The 17,903-nt window shown below is 49.0% G+C and overlaps 6 protein-coding genes across 6 annotated transcripts; 3 read left to right on the top strand and 3 right to left on the bottom strand.

The window, feature by feature from the left end:
- Nucleotides 1-734: 734 nt before the first annotated feature.
- On the top strand, nt 735-2,578 carry JR316_0006226 (uncharacterized protein; the record flags this gene model as incomplete). The annotated part of the gene is made up of 6 exons (XM_047891975.1): nt 735-1,049; nt 1,279-1,535; nt 1,637-1,826; nt 1,895-1,912; nt 1,965-2,279; nt 2,345-2,578. The coding sequence occupies 6 exons, from the start codon at nt 735-737 to the stop codon at nt 2,576-2,578; spliced, it is 1,329 nt and encodes a 442-aa protein (XP_047749324.1).
- Nucleotides 2,579-2,709: 131 nt separating this feature from the next.
- On the bottom strand, nt 2,710-3,863 carry JR316_0006225 (uncharacterized protein; the record flags this gene model as incomplete). Its single annotated transcript, XM_047891974.1, has 4 exons — nt 2,710-3,039; nt 3,174-3,374; nt 3,430-3,628; nt 3,694-3,863. 4 exons carry the CDS (start codon nt 3,861-3,863, stop codon nt 2,710-2,712), a joined length of 900 nt encoding a protein of 299 aa, XP_047749323.1.
- A 180-nt stretch (nt 3,864-4,043) lies between these two features.
- On the top strand, nt 4,044-5,388 carry JR316_0006224 (Peroxisomal adenine nucleotide transporter 1; the record flags this gene model as incomplete). The annotated part of the gene is made up of 6 exons (XM_047891973.1): nt 4,044-4,129; nt 4,186-4,206; nt 4,271-4,425; nt 4,485-4,951; nt 5,014-5,202; nt 5,257-5,388. 6 exons carry the CDS (start codon nt 4,044-4,046, stop codon nt 5,386-5,388), a joined length of 1,050 nt encoding a protein of 349 aa, XP_047749322.1.
- Nucleotides 5,389-6,295: 907 nt separating this feature from the next.
- JR316_0006223 (uncharacterized protein) lies at nt 6,296-7,186 on the bottom strand (the record flags this gene model as incomplete). The annotated part of the gene is made up of 1 exon (XM_047891972.1): nt 6,296-7,186. One exon carries the CDS (start codon nt 7,184-7,186, stop codon nt 6,296-6,298), a length of 891 nt encoding a protein of 296 aa, XP_047749321.1.
- Nucleotides 7,187-8,263: 1,077 nt separating this feature from the next.
- Nucleotides 8,264-10,399, bottom strand: JR316_0006222 (Trimethyllysine dioxygenase; the record flags this gene model as incomplete). Its single annotated transcript, XM_047891971.1, has 11 exons — nt 8,264-8,481; nt 8,551-8,636; nt 8,697-9,004; nt 9,145-9,239; nt 9,328-9,424; nt 9,484-9,589; nt 9,642-9,738; nt 9,794-9,854; nt 9,939-10,023; nt 10,069-10,262; nt 10,319-10,399. The coding sequence occupies 11 exons, from the start codon at nt 10,397-10,399 to the stop codon at nt 8,264-8,266; spliced, it is 1,428 nt and encodes a 475-aa protein (XP_047749320.1).
- A 1,947-nt stretch (nt 10,400-12,346) lies between these two features.
- Nucleotides 12,347-17,875, top strand: JR316_0006221 (uncharacterized protein; the record flags this gene model as incomplete). The annotated part of the gene is made up of 14 exons (XM_047891970.1): nt 12,347-12,390; nt 12,446-13,030; nt 13,084-14,644; nt 14,829-15,365; nt 15,500-15,688; nt 15,741-15,806; nt 15,867-16,019; nt 16,085-16,333; nt 16,413-16,508; nt 16,561-16,614; nt 16,677-16,751; nt 16,806-16,859; nt 16,925-17,089; nt 17,144-17,875. 14 exons carry the CDS (start codon nt 12,347-12,349, stop codon nt 17,873-17,875), a joined length of 4,560 nt encoding a protein of 1,519 aa, XP_047749319.1.
- Between the last annotated feature and the right edge of the window lie 28 nt (nt 17,876-17,903).

Raw genomic sequence — 17,903 nt, 5'->3', positions numbered from 1 at the left:
TTTTGTTTGTTCACCGCACACTTTTACGTATATACCCAAGCAGCTATACCCTCATGTACGGCGAATGGTATCGCCGTACAATTACACCATCTATATCGTAGACAATACAATAATTAGAATTCAACGCATCTCTCTCGGAGATCCCTCTTTCCCCATGGGCTTTTAGCTTTATTGTTCTGCCACCGTAAGCCACCTCATCTCTCCCCCTGCCTCATGATCAAAAGGTCATGCAGACTCATCTACAATATGGAAGCTATGTCGTTCCAACTCTCCAGTATATACATAATTGAAGATAATCATTTGGATCAGATCTTTTACCACATAATGCTGCATGGATATGGACCATTTCTCCCAGGCTATCGAGCTCTTGGGAATTGACGCTTGGGATCTAACATTGGGGCTCTCTCCCGGAACTGTGAAGAATCAGGTACAGAATTAGACGACTTGGCTGGCTGCGAACAATAAAGAGTCTGTACGGGATCACTCACGAGGGCTTGACAGCCTGAGGGACTGAAGCTTGAAGCTCCCAAGCGAGCGAGCGAGCGGCCTGTCTGATCTTTACCTTCCACCCCGATTCCAGGGAGTACGTACATACGAGTATACCAGCTATCCGCGACGACTCTGAGGCCATCCAGTGACCCACTACAGCATAACGTTATCTCCATATCTCCTTCCCTTTGATTTTATTAGGCAATAGGCATCTCAAACCTTCAAGCGCATCCACGGCATCCCGTATGGAAAAGGCACAGAAAGGAGGTCTAGAAAGCACTCCCGCACCTGAGCACGAGCTCCCCAGCTACACCACTGCGCAGAACGAGCAGAAGAAGCAAGATGAGGGTGCAGGCCCGAGTAATAGCGGCTTGGGCTTGGGGAAGGAGCACCACAAGTATCTCGAGACGGCGAAGGGCAAGAAATGGCTGTCGATGTTCGTCAAGAGCCGCGCAACTAATCCAACCTCGCTCCCCGTGTTCTTCGAGGGAGACATAATCTCTGGTCGGGTCGAGCTCGATATCGACAAGGCAGAGAGCAGCAAGGGAATCTCTATCACTGTGAGTACGGTCTCTCTTATCTGCACTTCCCTGACCCCCGAATATCGTTATCGTCCTGTGCCGACGATTCAATTGTTTAATTATGCCTGCGGTGCATATTATTTTTGCCTGCCTTCTTCATTTTATTAGAGTTACAGTTTATAGATCGATTGGCGACAGAATTTCCGGGGAAATAGACTTATTAATACCCCTTTTCTTTTCTTTTGTATTTCGTCATGTGTGCTTCTAGATTCAGGGCGGTACGACCTTCGTGGGGCAAGAAGAGGAGATCTTTCTCAAAGAAGAGAAGAGTCTCTGGACAGGCTCCAAGCTCAAACCTGGGAAGCAGTCCTGGCCTTTCAAGTTCGTGCTACCGAAGGAGGTGACGATCAAGGACGCAGGCACGTTCCGTATCCCGCCGCATTACACCGAGCGCGCAAGTCCAGCATACATCGACTACAAGCTGATAGTCACCGTCAAACGCGGGTTTCTGAAGGTTAACCAGACGTGAGTATGTTTGTTTATCGTCGGCATGGCCTTGGCTTGTTAGGGGCCACGACGCCACACTTTGACATGAGGGGCCACAATTGACTTATTTGGCGAGATAGGCTTGTTACTAGCTTTGGATACCAGCCAGTTACTGTGCCTGAGCAGCCCTCGCCACTGAGGCGCATTGCCTATTCGGAAGGAAGTCCCTTGATTGGGCCAGAGGGTGATCCGGAGGGTTGGAGAGTCTTGCCTACACTGAAGATCAAGGGGACATTGTTCAACACGAAGGAGGTCGAAGTGGATTGCACGGTACGTGTGTATCTTTCTTTTTTTTTGGAATTCGGTGCAGAGTGCAATTGATATTTTTTTTTTCATAGTTGGCCATAGCAAAACCGGTAGGGTTGTTTCATCGTGTAAGTAAGCCATAACGTTGATGTAGTCATACAGCTTTCCTATGCTCTTGGATCGCCGATTCCATTATTGATTACATTCAGCGGAGACAATCCACAAGCCCTGGATCTGCTTGCCAATCAGAATGCTATTCAGTTGCGATTGCGCAGAGGAATGGCTACTGGCTCGGATGCGATAGATGATAACGGCATACGACGCACGGATAATCACTTTGTAGAAGATTGCGGAGGCGCATACTTCTGGCCGTCACGAGAGGGGGCGGATGAGCCCAACCGAAAGGTTTTACAAGGAGAGCTGGAAGTTGTGAAAACCCTCAAGCCAAGTTTCAAATTTCCGAAGGTCACCATCCGGGTAGGCAGAGAGTTAAAAATTAATAGTGTGAAGTCATTCGCTGACAATGTTTCTTCCCGTTACAGTATTCACTCGACCTTTTGCCATTTTCCGCATCCGGCTTCGTTATGAATGAAACAGTCCCAGGTACTGTGTTGCTGAAAGAAACAGTCACAATAGCGACTAGACAAATCCTGGGCTTAAATGCACACTCATACGCACCGCCTGGATACGAGAAGCCACAGAACGTCGACTACAACAAGTCTCTGGGATTGTTGGAAAACGGAAACCAGAGGTTTTTAGGCCATCATCATCGATAATTTCGTCAAGATATCAAGATTGTGTAGTGTACAGTGTTTGTAAATGTATCTTTGACAACTTTGTGTCAGAAATTAGGATTTATCCCGCATTTCATATGCCACTTACCTGTATTGTCATTGATTCTGCATTTCTATTCAACGCCCATCAATAGTAGGTTCTCGAAGGTGTCGTCATACTTTTTGGTATCAGTGCCCTTCGATCCAACACCCGCGAGTAGATCGGAGTCTGTGGTAGGAACGACCCAACTCCAAGATTCTGGCCGGCGATGGGCGGTAAATAAAAACGTCGTATCATCGAAATTGGCACCGAATCGCTGCCAATCGCCCTCGTCGTTGTCTTTCACCAGCACGGGATAAAATTCGAACCAAAGTCCAAACGCAGACCAAAATGCTGTCTCCTTGGACAGACTTCGAATTTTGTAAGATATCAATATCGATGGCCCGCAGTAGCCAGATCCAGTCTTCGATGGATGACAAAATGGAGGTGATGTAAGATGTAGTAGTGAACGCAAAAGAGGGGCCAATAATTCGGGAAAATAAACCTGGATGGGAAAGAAAATTAGGACGATTCTGTGAGTTGAACCGTATGCCTTACGAGGTCGCTGCAAATGATATGGGTCAACGCGCCAAAACGGCCATCATTGTTTGGCTGCCCAAAGAACTGAGATGCAATGAATGCAGCATCATCCTGGTTTCCCCATGATAAAGGTCTGATAATAACTGCGTCTTTTTCGGGGATGGTTGCCTCGACCTCTTCTTTGATAGATCGCAAATTATCTTCAAGCAATGGACAAACCTCTTGCAAAGTGTCAGTCTCTGTAGTGCACATCGGGATGCCAAATGTAGCGTACCTCGGGAAGATCAGTGACGATGAGATGATCACGTCCTGGTTTCAGTATCTTTGCAATAGAGAACGCAACCAAGCCGGCTCCAGAGCCAAGTTCAATTATCACAACTCTGTCCGCATGCCTGGACGCGTCAATCATAGGTGGATCGAACGCGAGGTTTCCAGGAGGTTGTATGTACAAAGTCATTGCATATGCTGCCTCCCTGCAGACAACACCGAAAAACGGTATTCAAGAAAATGTTCATGGTGATGCCGTGTCGAAATTTACCAGACTCTGCCCGCTATTCCGTATTTGCGAATGGCAAGCTCCTGTGCCTCGGGTCCAAACTTTTCCTCGTCCAAGTCTTGGTTTGCATTGGTATATCGGGACGAACGGGGGTTAGATGGATGAATTTGCAAGTTTTTGGGGAAATTTGGATTTGAAGGGGGCATGACCATCGTGGTGGATGAGTAGACGATAAACGACGCCGACGGAGGCCATAAATTTCACGTGTACCGGGCGCGGGCACAGAAAAAGCTCCGGCCAAGTCATCCCCGCAACCCGGCTTTCTCGTCTTAAAGATGATTTCCTCTATAACCGCTTTTCTGCAGCCGCCATAACCGTTGACATCCCCTCCAATGCCTGCTCAGTCAAAACCTGTTCAACAGCTCACACCTTTTGGCGCAGCTCTTGCTGGTGCTCTCGGTGGCTGTTTCAGCACTGCGTAAGCTAAATCTATCTATGTGTGATAAGCATTTGCACTTACAAGACGTTCTCCAGGGTCGTGTATCCTCTAGATGTGTATGTGGGCCAACAATGACCTAGCTTGAGGCCTAATTATGCATGTACTGAACCTGTATTGTAGGGCTAAAACACGTATCCAGGCTTTGCCGGCAGATTCCAAGGGCAAGGGCAAGGATCTCTCGATGACGTCTGTGCTATTGCGGGTCTACAAGCAGGAGGGGATTGCAGGATTATACCGAGGATTTGGGGCAACCATGCTGAACACGTTTTCGATGCGTATGTGTTTCAAACCTTCCAAGTGCGACTAAGTCAACTCAGCCGACCACTTCCACCAGAATACGCATATTTCTTCTTTTATTCCCTTGTCAGGTCGTCTTACATCAAAAGACTAACAAGTAAACTCCCTCCTGGTTCGAAACTACCTCCTTTGTCAACTGCGGCGGAATTGCTTCTGGGAGCTCTCGCTGGCGCACTAGCACAAATCTTCACTATCCCAGTGTCCGTGATTGCAACCCGCCAACAAGTGGGACGACCGGAAGGCTCCAAAAAGGCCTCTTCTGATGAGAAAGTGGATGATTCCTTCATGGGAGTGGCTCGAGAGATTGTTGAAGAGGAGGGTGTTACTGGATTGTGGCTCGGCATCAAACCTGGATTGGTGCTGACCGTCAACCCTGCCATCACCTACGGTGCTTTCGAACGCGTGAAAAGTCTAGTTCTCCTGGCTAAAGGCAATACCTCGACGAAGCTCGGCCCTTGGTTAACCTTCGTGATCGGTGCCCTGAGCAAGACGCTTGCCACAATTGTAAGATTTATTTTCTTCACTGTTTTGTTTCTGCCTGAACTGAACTCCCGTTGCGTTACTAGGTGACATATCCCTACATCATGGCTAAAGTGCGCATCCAAGCCCGCAGTGCCGACATCGAAGATGCATTGGAACACAATGAGAAACCCCCTCCAGCCCACAAATACCATCACAAAAACGGTAAACACGTCGGCGCACTGGATATCCTCGCTCGCGTTTGGAAACGCGAAGGGTTCACTGGCTGGTACCAGGTATGAGTTTTTCCACAATGATAGGCACAATTCTTAATCTCATCGATTTCACAGGGAATGGAAGCCCAAATCACAAAGGCTGTTCTGTCACAAGCCCTTCTTTTCATGTCAAAAGAGCAATTTGAGCATTGGGCGCTCGCTATCATGATCTTTGCTGCCCGTATTTCGTCTCGGCGTACTATATAACTGATTGTAGCTATTTAATGAACTTTTACATTTGCTGTAGATGCCTTGCATACAGACTGGACTTGTATCAACAACCAAACTACTCATATACCATTACATATCGCCCAGTCTCCTAAGAATCCCGACCAAGCTTAGCTTGAAGCTGGTGCGACGAACCTTGATTTCACAAATCTCATATGTTGCTTCCACTTGTCGATACAAGAAAATTTGGACTAACCAACGGCCATGTATACATCATCTTTTGCAAGAACGGAATCTACCTCCTTGAATATGACTCCTGAAGCTTGACTCTGTTTCTATATCTGCATCTCGCAGCCGATGAAGGTGATATATTGTCTTTTTCTGTGAAAATTACTAGGTTCCCGAATTCTGTCGCAAAGCGTATATGACAGAATTTATGTCATTCTTTGTAAGTTCCATAATCCAACGGTTGAACGCTGACCCTCCACTTCAACGCAATGCTGAAGTTCACTCTATATAAATAAAGGAACAAGTCTATTAACGAAATAGAATTTAAATTCGAAGCTGCCACTTGAGGCGACTCGCTTCAAATATGTTTCTGGAAGTCTCTTGAGCTCCTGTACCGATGCTGGTCGGTTATGATTGAGATAGTCCTGAAGCTGTACATTGATATCGACTCGAATTAGCGATAGGGACGAGAAACAGGGGTTTAGGAGGGTGTTTTCAAGCAAGCACCAATGTTGCTCGTCAAAATTAAAGTGCGTTAGGACCACATTGAGACCAAGATTCAGAATTTCGAGGCCGGAAGGTCGCTGTTGAATAATGTGTATAAGACTTGTGTAGAAGGGGGACATATCGACATGAACGGATAGATATGTTTCCACATTGAGAATCCTCAATCTACTGAAAAGGGCCGGGATGGTATGTAGAGGCAGATTAAATGAGTCTATTTCGGAAAGAAGAAAAAAGTGAGAAACAGCATTGGACCTGGGAGGTAATAATTACTCATACTTGGACTGATGTAAACTCGCAGGGTTTCCATCCATTCAAGCTGCTGAAGAAGTTCGACAAAGCCAAGTTCGTTAAACATGAATCGGTCTAGCAAGAGAGTGGTCGTCTTTATCTTCCGAAAGTCAATGATCGGAGTATCTCCGATACTTCGTGTAAAGTCCTTCATCATCTGTAGCAAAGCAGTTGCACTTTGGTGATCTAGTGACAGTGTGTCCAAGTGTGTCGTCTGTGGAGATGAGAAATCTTGTGTATGCACCGCCGATTTTCTAAAGGAAACCATCCTCAGAGACAGATGTTTAAGGTTGACGCATTGAATAACGTTTACTGGTGAGAAATTGTCGACAAATTTCAACAACAGCCACTCAATGGTGGGAAGGTAAATGAGACGACAGAGGGCTGCTTGTACATCCGGAAAGTCCCATTTTTCTTCCGTAAATACACCAATATTTTCGATCAATACAGTGTGCACCTTCGTAAGGCGGCCAAAGAGTGCAATTGTTGGCAATGCCGCAGATTCAGTTGATGGCCAGTGGCGAGTGGAAGAATCTTCACGTGTGAGTGTTCGCGAGACACACTGTACGTGCTGGATATAGTCTGCAATCCAAGGTGAGGTTCTGCTGATTTCCTCAAGACGAGAAATCCTTCTAGCCAAGACATGAGGAATGGGTGTGTCTTCGAGGCGAATTGTGTGGAAGATGTGTTTTTGGCACAGTGTCACAAAGAGCGGGCAAGTCAGTGAGCAAGTACTGAGTGTTTTATGATCGTCTGTATCGGCAACGGCGTCAATTATTGCTTCGATTAGCTCGAAGGGTAGAGAAAGAACCATGGTTGTTAGGATTACAGAGAGCTAACTTCAAAGCATTATGCAAGCCCCACACTTTCTGTTTGGACAAGCTTTGGGCGACTTTGAGTTTGATTGGACAATTTGCTTAATAAACCATTGCACGTGATCGTGGTGACATTTGGGTCAAACTTGTAGTTTCAAGCCTCACTTACGATTCTCCCCAAGTAAATTACATACCCTCCACTTTCGACACTTTTTAATTCAGATTTAATTGGTTTCGATTGCGCAAACTTAAAATTGACTTAAACGCATTTGAATTAAGGCCTCTTCAATGAGATGGAGAGGAATACCATGAATCTACTATCTTAGGAACAGTGGAATTCAAAATTGTGGGTGGCTAAAGGTGTTAGTGGGGTATACTAGGGAATACTGAGTTTGAAATTTGTACCATCAGTATCGGGCCAATTGAACAATATTCATAATGTATACGCATCGTCAATATCATTGATATCCCTAAAAATTCAAGTGTCAGAGCTATGCTAGTTTGGTATACAAATTTGCTTTTTTACTTTGCCCTAATCAGTGGCAAGTGAGTCTGGGTACGCATGTATATCAGAGTGGAGCCATATACGAGCTCAACTTTACCTTGAAAGATAAAAAGATCATGATAAAAAAAGGTAAACCATGTACATAATCATTGAAAAGAGTTCATAAAAGAGGTCGTCAATCGTAATTGTAGATAAGCAGCTACACAAAGCAAGGGTGTCCGCATTGTCCCTTTTCTCATAGCGGTCCTTGATTGTCCCATCGTCCGAGATAGTGTCAATTATAGCGCTGGTGTAGAGTAAGAAAGCCTAAAGCTTTTATAATTTGGCTGGTAATTTGTAGCTTGTTGTTTGGAGCTGGTAAATTTGGAGGTGAGTAGAAGATTAAAGCAAGGTGTGTGACGAAGAAATAAATCCAGAGGTAATAGCGCTTCTAGAATGTGGATCCAGTCATAGAGCGTAATGCACTGAAATGTGCATACTGGGGGATAAATCAAATTAACAATAGCTATCCCTCCGAAAGTTTTAGTCACTACCTTTCCAGGCAACTAGCTTTGGCGCCCAAACCCAGAGCTTAAAGCAAAGGGTGCCAAACATCCCTCTCCTTCTCTCCGGAACTCTTACCACCCTGTTCCTCTAATCCATCTCCCTGTCCTGTGGAAGAGTTCGAAAACTGTTCTCTTAGCACGGCCAACTTGGACTTATACTCGTCTACGCCAATATAGGCGCCGCACATCCGGCGTTTTCCCGTGAACGCCGACCGCCCATGCAGCACGCGGTGGTTATCAACAACTGTGGGTTTGATTTAGGATATGTAAGGTGATGTCTACAGACAAGACTAGGGGAGGAAGACAGACGCACCGACCGCCGTCCCGGGCTGCAGCTGCACCCAATACTCCGAGTCCGGACTCGTAAGGCACTTGTTCCACAATCTAATCGCCTCATACCTATGCAATTAACCAATCAACCGATGAGCGTCGAGTATACGAAACAGGGTAACCACTGACCACTCCTCGACAACATCCGCACTCAACCCACGCATCACACTCCGATCGTCATTATTCCACCTAACCTGCACGAGCTCGCCCTGCCCCGTGTGCGTCAAGACAGGGTATCCCTCCCCCGTCGCATATAGGCTCCCAGCGTCTCCCGCCGCGTGCGCCGGCACCGGCACCTCCGAAAGCAAGCGGTACGCAGATGGATGCAGCTCGCGCATCAGCGACGCGGCGTAGAACCCGTCCACGAGGAGTGTCGCCCCGCCCGTTCCGTGCGTGTGCGAGAGCAGGTGGAAGAGTTGAAGGCCGCAGGGGTCCGTCTTTAGGTGGGCGGGTGAGGAAAAAGGTATGGGGCGTGATATTGAAATTTAAGGTGCGTAGGAAGGAGTAAATAATAAAAAGAGCATCAGATTAAAGCACGTTCGGTGGTTATACATAGAAACAAAAATGTTCAACGTACAAAGTATGTGTTGTCGGTATGGGCACCCAACGCGAGCGTCGTATACGCCGTGTCTCCCTTTGCCAGATCGGATGTAAAGTCCCAAAATTTACCATCTGTTGATGGAAAATATAAATTCAAAGGTTCAAGTTTCAGTTAGCCATGGTTTGTTTCATTATTGAGACGGAGAGAAAGGACACGTACACTGTGTCTCGCGGATGAATCCTATGCGCAGCGCGAGTTCCTCAGTAGCTTCGGTAGTGGCGGGTACCCCAGACACGAAAGAGAATCCAAATTTGTGCTGTGTCGATATGTGAATGGAGGTGAGTTGCATCTACAAGAAAGCGTAAAGATACTGACGACGTTGGTGAGCCATTTGTACAGTCCGTGATTATTGTCGTTCATGACTTCTTCGTACGCGACTGTTGGTGGCGATTGCTGGATTTTGGAGCCCCATAGAATTTTTCTGGTTAATTTAATGTGAGTAGAACGCGTATTTAAAAATAAGGCAAACAGACTCGTTGGATTCTTGTTTTCTGTTCAATGGCGGATCGTAGGAATTGAGCTGGAGCCAGGACCAAGGGTAGACCGAGACGTGTGGTTCTTTCGAGGGCCCTGTTCGTTTACGGTTTAATAAATGTTGGAAATACAGTGGGAGAGTGTGATGTACATGTTACTTGCAACCCTCCGGGTTTGGCGTCGACGTGGAGCGGTGTCAGATCTTTCGGGATCTAAAACGTAAAGTAGGTGCATGGTGTGAGAGAGTGGGGTTCGGAAATTAAATCAAAATTCTCAATTAGGAAAGGAAGACCTGCCTCGAAGGTGTTGAAGAGACGCTGTTTAGTGATGGGATGGAAGCACTTTGGACAGCGGCAGTGGTCGCGTAGCCAGATGTTGTGACTGATCTAATTAGCTAATGCTTCAAGGGAGGCAATTGGGACGCACAAACGAGACCAGGTGCGTGTGTCCCAGCCGACGGCGACCTGATTCGCGTCCTGACTGGTGATGGGGAGATCGTCAGTGTGGAGGTCGTCGGGGTGGAGGTGCTGTGCGTCGTCGGTGTAAATGGACGACCCCGATGCGTGCGCTGTGGCGACGGCGGATGATCTGCGAGGATAGGTAGTTATCTCTCTATTATTCTGTCTATGAAATGAGAATAGCATTCGGTTATTTCGGACATCGTAAAAATACGCACTAGGACAGGGCGTGAGAGAGAGGGTCTCTTGCAGGATCTGAGGGTTTGTACACGGCGGGCAGCAGCGCGCGACTGGAACATGATGAGTGCTTTGGAAAACGTTTTCCATTTTCCGGCTTCGGCATCGTTCCTTTCCTAACCCTAACCCATTGTAATTTGCATTCGGGAGTTTTATAATAACACACCACTGACCAGGACGGGACTGGTATAACCAAAAGTCAAGTTTAAACTGATGTTGACAACCGGACGATTCTGGAATTTAGCCAATGAAAATTTGGGTCTTGGATATATTGAACGAGCTTTCGATGAACACATGAGTGAGTTATTAGTCTCATTTTTCTCAATTTTGTCCTCGTAATCATGATGCAAGTCATCTAAAACTCGAGCAAACCTTCAACCTCAAGAAATGATTATGTATGTAAGTCGAGTTGTCTATACAAGCTCTCTCCACTGGCTCGGATGCTTTCATATTGATGTAGCAGGCTTACATGAAATATTAAAGCGAATACAAACACCAGATGAGTAGCGACTGTCATGAATGAGAATAAAACGAGAGTAAGTGATAGATAAACCTACAAATTATCAAAGGCCTCAAAGGAATATGTTGAGGTCTGAACTTCAAGTCCTGATTAATATTTGAAAAATGCGACCGCACGTAATTATCAACGAGAGCCAATGTAGTTTCATTTGGATATTGTTGGAACAAAGTTCAGTAGAGGCAACTCTGGAGACATAAAAATATAATCCGGAAAGGTAATCTGAAAAATAAGATCTGATGAGTGTCGGAATGGACACTAAAGATCGTCATCGACAGATCCAAGCAAGAGATAAATCGGTAGTATTCTAGATATTCCAGAGTCAGTAAGAGGATTTAATTGGACCATAGTCTTATTAACTCCCCTTCACGTTTGAATTCAAGCGGTTCAAAGAGAATCGTCACATCGAATACAAACCCCAACATACTTGCAACATATGTATTGAGTCTGAGGCTGTCGAGTACCACGGACGAGGACCGTGGGACAATAATTTCTAGTTCAGACCCCGCTGGTAGTCGGAGTTTTCCGAGAAAAAATGAACTCGCTCTCTAGCTTTACTCCTTCTCGTTGACCCACCATCTCCCTCCCAGATATGCGGGTTTTATTATGGATAACAGCCTAATACCAGACACCCAAATTTACGCTCCGTATATACACGCCACGACAGACCGCCAGATCTCGAACCTAATAACATCCAGATACATCATTATATGCGCACGTATGATCTCAATTCCTGGAAGCTGAATGGCATTAAAGGGTATTTGGAACGTATTAGAATATGCCTATGGAATGCAGGAGTCGCCTTCCTTGACGATAGCTGCCCTTTTCATTATGTGAAGAGATTTGATGTGGTTATCGTTCGAAGCAGATGGTCCAGGTTTTTGGGAAGAAAGCCGCGCATATATTGACTCAGGAAGCATTCCACATGCCCCATATATGCGTACTCTTCTGAGAAGAGTAAGAGAAGAGTCTCCTATGATATTCATACTAACAATGTTCTTTCATTTCAGCGAAGCTCATGTCCGAGTTAAAACATGTATGTACAGGGTCCCTGTCAGGGTCCACTCAAGCTCAAACGTTGAAGGTGTGGACGGCAACATTCGGATCACGAAGAACGCGTCCGGCAAACAAAGTTACACCATCGATTTTCAAACTTTGGGAGTCATTCTATGCAGCGTTGAACTCATTTCGCTTCTCGTAAGGTCAAATTATCAATTTCTGCAATATTATGACACACTGGAACTATGATAGGGAGTCCAGAGGAAAGGGACGGAACCTCAATCGTCGGTGTTTCAAATTTTGTGCAAAAGCTCCGGAGTTGTTGTGCCGAGTTTGCAAGCGCAAGTTCCCGAGTATTCAGGGTCGGATTACAATGGCACTGTTCCCACTGTTCGGTGCTCTGCCCACAATGCTTCCTAGACTGTAGCTATGCGCTCAGAAGGTGTGTATACTTCCTGATCGGTCCTCTGCATTCACTCACTCTTCATTAGACATGCCTTCGGGCGACTATTTCAGTTATACTAATCCTAATCAACAGTTTGTCGTTCATCTTTGCCTGCATTTCTTAACTTTTCTGACCGTACACAACTAGATACGCCCCAGATTCACCAGATACATTCTACGCCCATGTCAGCGTCCAACCGCCCACCTCCGACTCTGCCCAAACGCCGCCTTCACCTTCCCCCGTGAAGCCTCAAAAGTCTCGCCACCGCCATCGTGACCACACTGATCGCGATCGCACCGCCGTCTCACGGACCATCGCACCACCGCTTGCTCAAACCTCTTCTTCAAACAATCACAACAGCACCCCAAACACCTCCTACTCCCGCTCTGCTGGAAAATCACAGTCACGCACGGGCCCGTCCTCGGCCGTCCGCAAGGAGCGCGAACGAGCGCTTGCGAATACATCCCATGACTCCCTCGTCCGCGCGCTTATCTACAAAGAGCATGATTACAAAGAGGCAAAGCATCTCCTTGCGGGAGCGATACTCCAGGTCGAGGCGCTGCAGGAGCGACTGAGCCGTGAGGAGGAAGGGCGAAGGGCGCTGGAGGAGGAGGTGCGGGTATCAGGGAGCAAGACGACGAAAGCTATCTTGGATACGCAAGGGGAGGCCATGCGAGCGAAAGAGGACACGGCGATATGGAAACTCAAGGCGGAGAACTTGGAGAAGAATCTGTGAGTCTATTTATCTGTCTATCAATACATCTGTTGTCTGACGAGTGGGCCAGCCGCCGTGCAAATGAGCGCGTGCGTGCTGTTGAAGCGGAGCGGGACGAGCTAGACGGTGCTCTTGTTCGTGCACGGTCCACCGCCCGTCAGCTCAAGGAGAAAAACGTCGTCCTACAAGCGCGCGAGGAGGGTCGTCGTGAAGGGTTCGAAGAAGGTCTGCGCCAAGGCCGCATCCAGCAAGAGGCAGCCCTCGCCGCCGCCGCTGCTGAAGAAGAAGCCGCCGCCGCCGCCGCGGAGCTCGAACGAAAAGAGAAAGCAAAGAAGGGATCCGATACCTCCCGTTCCCGCAAATCTGCAGCTCCACCCCCTGTACCCAGCATCCCACTCCTACAGCATGAGTATGAGCTCGAGCGGACCAAGAGCGAGCTTGCGCGTGGGTATGAGGCTGAGGCGCTGCGCACCAAGATGCAGCTCAACGAGTCCGAACGACAGCTCGATAAAGAGCGCGAGAAGAACAAGCGGCTTGAGCGGGAACTGCGCGCCTTACGTGAAGACCTGTTGCGCGCTGAAAGGGAGAAGAAGGCGGCAGAGGAAGCGCGGAAGCGGGTGGAGGAAGAGAAACAGCGGGTACAGGAGGAGAAGAGGAGGATTGAAGATGATAAGAGGAGAGTGGAAGCCGAGATGGAAGGTGTACGCAACAAGGTGAAGGAGACCGAAAGAGAGAAGGAAGAGTTGAGGAGGAGGGAGGAAGAAACACTCCGTCGTGCTGCATCTGAGAAACGTCGTCTCACAGAGGAAACCGAGCGCGAGAAGCTCGCAATCCTTCAAGAAAAAGAGCGTGTAGAGCAGGAGAAGGCTGCTGCGGAAGCTCGTGCAAGAGAGGAGGTCGAGCGCGAGCGCGCGCGTGCACGACATCTCGAGGAGGAAATGACACATGAGCACGATGTACAGGCGCAGCGCGAGCGGGAACGGGCGGAGCGGGAACGGGAGAAGGATGAGCGGGCGGAGAGGGAGCGCGATGCGGCGGTCGAAGCTGCGCGCCTGGCTGGGTTCAGTGCCGCCGTGGGGGCGTCGTCGATGTCGGGAAGCAATCACAGCGCGAGCATGTCGCCAGCCGTAGGGCTGAAGACACAGCACGACTACAAATCGCAGCCGTACTTCCCTATGCCACCACCACCGCAAGGTGGAGTGGGTATGCCCGTACCATCCGTGCCCTCGTTATCACCCTTCCCAGGGAGCAACGCTGCGTTCGCAGGGACAGCAGGCAGTGCGTCTGGCTCTATGCCTCAACCCATTGTCATGCCCTCCGTACCACGCACCGGCTCCTCGCGCCACGGACATGGACGGCGCGACTCCCTATCGAGCTCTGCGTCCACGATGCAGTTCGACATCCTCCAGTTCCCAGGCGAGGGTAGGAGCGACAGGGGTGAATTGGGGGTTATACCGGAGGATGCGAGCATTCGCAGCGGGTGGGGTGCGCCTCCGGGTACGTCCTTCCCTGAACCAAGCATACCGAACATTGTACCTCAAGGTATGGGTGGTGGAGGAGGGATTGCATTCCCTAGTGCAGAGGTGCCGAATATTGTTGATCCTGGGCGGCAAGCAGCAGGAGCAGGAGGGGTGAGTGTTCATTTTTTATTTCCTACTTTATCCTACAATATCTCGCCCTTGTTTCTCTCTCTTCCCCTTTTCGGTTTTTTCTTCTGTCTCTTTTTTTGTGTCATGGCAAAAAGCAGGCACTTACGGATTGCATCTTATCCCATTTTGCCCACTTTTTGTGTCTCCTCTTTCTGTATAAAAGCAGATCGCGTTTCCGAATCCTGATATCCCGCAAATCATTCCTCGAGGGCATGGAGGTGCACCCACACCAGGCGCATCGTTCCCACAACCCGAAGTGCCAGAGATCATTCCGCGAGGAGGCGCGCCGACTCCAGGGGGTGGTGCAGCGTTTCCGCAACCCGAGATTCCAAATATTGTTCCTCGAGGAATGTCAGGGTCCGTTGGCTCGTCGGCAGGGGCAGGAGGAGGGGGAGGATTCCCGCAGCCTGAGGTACCGGAGATCATACCACGAGGAATGGGTACACATACGCCCGGAGGAGGAGGTGGTGGTGCAGTGTTCCCACAACCTGAGATACCAAATATTATTCCGAGAGGAATGGGAGGGTCCATGTCGGGGAGCGTTGGTTCTGCAGCAGGAGGGCCGGAGTATCCGACGCCTAGTATCCCGAATATTGTACCTCGAGGTGGTGGAGGTGCGCCGACCCCTGGAGGAGGTGCAGCATTCCCTCAGCCTGAGATTCCAAACATCGTTCCTCGAGGAGGTCCCAGTCCAGGTGGTGCAGTATGTTTTTCTCTTCTTCGTTTGGTTTTTTGTTACCCATGTTCTATGCCTCATTTTCATCTACTTTATTCAACTTTTTATCTTGTATTTCTTTTGCCTTACTAACCTAACCTTTGTTGTTACGTTTATTTTAGGCCGCGTTCAGCATGCCTGAAGTCAACATACCCAACATCGTACCCAAAGGCGTTGCGGGTATGGATACGCCTGGTCCTGGTCCTGTTTACCCTAGTACAGGCACGCCTGGTCCTGGCCCTGCGTACCCCACTGCTGAAGTACCGATGATCATCCCACCTCCACGCGGGGCTGGTACTAGCAGCGTTGGCGTAAGTTTACTGTATCTTTTTTCTTACATATATCTAACGTGAATGTTTATAGGAAACTTTCAATATGCCTGAGCCCGAGATCCCAAATATTATACCGAAGGGCGTTACTTCTGGAGGTGTACGTGTTTTTTTTCTCTCTGTGTTGATACTTGGGGTTTAATCTGGTTATTGTACGTAGCACGCGATGCCTGCACCCGAGATACCAGATATTATACCCAAGGGCGGGCCAAGTCCAAGCGGCGGCTCAGTTGGTGCTGGAGGTGGTATGTTCCCGCAACCTGATATCCCGAACTATATGGGCGGGGGCAAAAACGGCCGACCTGGATCTCGCGTATGTCTTCGCCTCTGCTTCCTCATTCTTTTTTTGCAATACTCATTAAATATGTATATCTGTAGGCTGCCAGCACGACTTCGACTTCTATGATGCCGACGCCCGCAATACCGAACATCGTACCTAAAGGCGGACGCGCGACGAGCAGCGCTAGTGGTGGAGGGATGCCGACGCCAGTGATCCCTGACATCGTACCGAAGGGAGGCAGAGCGGGCAGCGCAGCTGGAAGTGTTGGGTTCCCGACGGCGGAAGTGCCGACGTTTGGCGGTGAGACGCCCAGAGGGATGGGGAAGGGTGGAAGGTCAAAGTCTCGGGTGAGTGTCTGCTTGGAGGTGGGATGGGATGAGAGGATGTTTTAAGGGCTGATGTCTTGTCATTTTCTTTTTTTAATAGTCTGGCTCGGCGGTTGGGATTCCGACACCTGAGATACCGAATATTGTACCCAAGGGAGGCGCGTCGATGTCTGGGGGCAGCAATAGCGGTGGTGGAGTACGCCTGTTGTCTCTTCTAGGTGTTAATGAAAAGCTAATTTTTCTGGTAGTTTGGATTCCCTACTGCTGAGGTGCCTACCTTTGGCCCTGGAGGAAATGCTGCTGTTAGTATTTTCCCTACCTTGCTTTTATAGTGTTTGGAGGTTGACTGTATGCGCTGTTTTAGACTCCTTCATGGCCTGCAGCCGAAGTACCTAATTTCGCGACTCCTAGAGGTGGTAATGCCAATCTCGGTGGTGCAGTAAGTTATGGTTTTTACGTATGCGAACGCTTACCTATATCTTCCTTCTTCAAGTCCCCTCGCTGGCCTTCTGCAGAGGTTCCGAATATAACGTCCGACGCTGGAGGCGTACGTTGAGTTTTCTCTTCTAGTGCAATAATCGTTAATGAATTTTGTTGTTACTTTTTGAATAGATCCCTGGTTGGCCTACAGTCAACACGCCGAATAGCATGCTGGACCCGCCAGATGGGAACAATTTTGGCTCTTGGACAGATCCGAATATGCTCAGTGCAAATAAGCCACGACCGCTAGATCGTATGGGAAGTAATGGGTCGTGGACTGCTCACATTCACCCTCCTGTACGTGTAACTGTCATTTAAAGCATCACGTTAGCTCATACTTTTCTTTCTTAGTCACGATCGCCCTCGCTGTTAAGTGCGACTGTGCAAGAACAGGATGGAGGCTTCTACCTCAGTCCGAACCACCGAACATCGGCGCTGCCGCCGCAGACGCAGCCGAAGAGTCAACCTAGGAGGAGGAACGGGGGCAATGGCGATGTACCTACGCAGCCCAACACGCCCGTTGTGTTGAACGGACCACTCCCGCCTGGATTCGTGCCGCAGACATTGACTGACAGGAATGGCATATCGACGCCGGTGTGGCCGGGTACAACTGACTTGCCGTCGATGGGCCAGCCAGCGCCTGTGATCCCGCCGATGTCGAATTCAGGCAAGTATGGTAATCCTCTGAGGGATGGTGAGGGAGGAGGAGGAGGTCCGCCGCCGATGTTCCCGCGCTCGCCGGCGGGGTCGGTTAGACCGCTGGGCACGCCTGGGCCTGGGTGGGCGAGTTTGGGAGGAGCAACGCCTGCGATGTCTGCGAGGGATCTTCCTGGTGTTGCGGGTAGTGGTGGGGGTGGGGTGAGGCCGGGGTCGATATATGGCGCGCCGCCTATGGGCACGCCTATTCAGATGCCTGCGCCGCCGGTGACGATGCCTGTGCCTACTGTACCTGACCTGGAGGATGAGAACGACGATGGGTTTGATATGAACACGACGCTGAATACGCAGATGAATGCGAAGATTGGGTCGACGACGACGACGCTTGTCACGGAAAAGGCGAAGAAGAAGAAAAAGAAGAGGTAAAGAGATTTGGATTTAGGGGTGTGTTAAG

The sequence above is a fragment of the Psilocybe cubensis genome, chromosome 5, assembly GCF_017499595.1.
Source record: "Psilocybe cubensis strain MGC-MH-2018 chromosome 5, whole genome shotgun sequence".
Lineage (NCBI taxonomy): Eukaryota > Fungi > Basidiomycota > Agaricomycetes > Agaricales > Agrocybaceae > Psilocybe > Psilocybe cubensis.
This window is presented reverse-complemented; position numbering and strand designations above follow the sequence as displayed.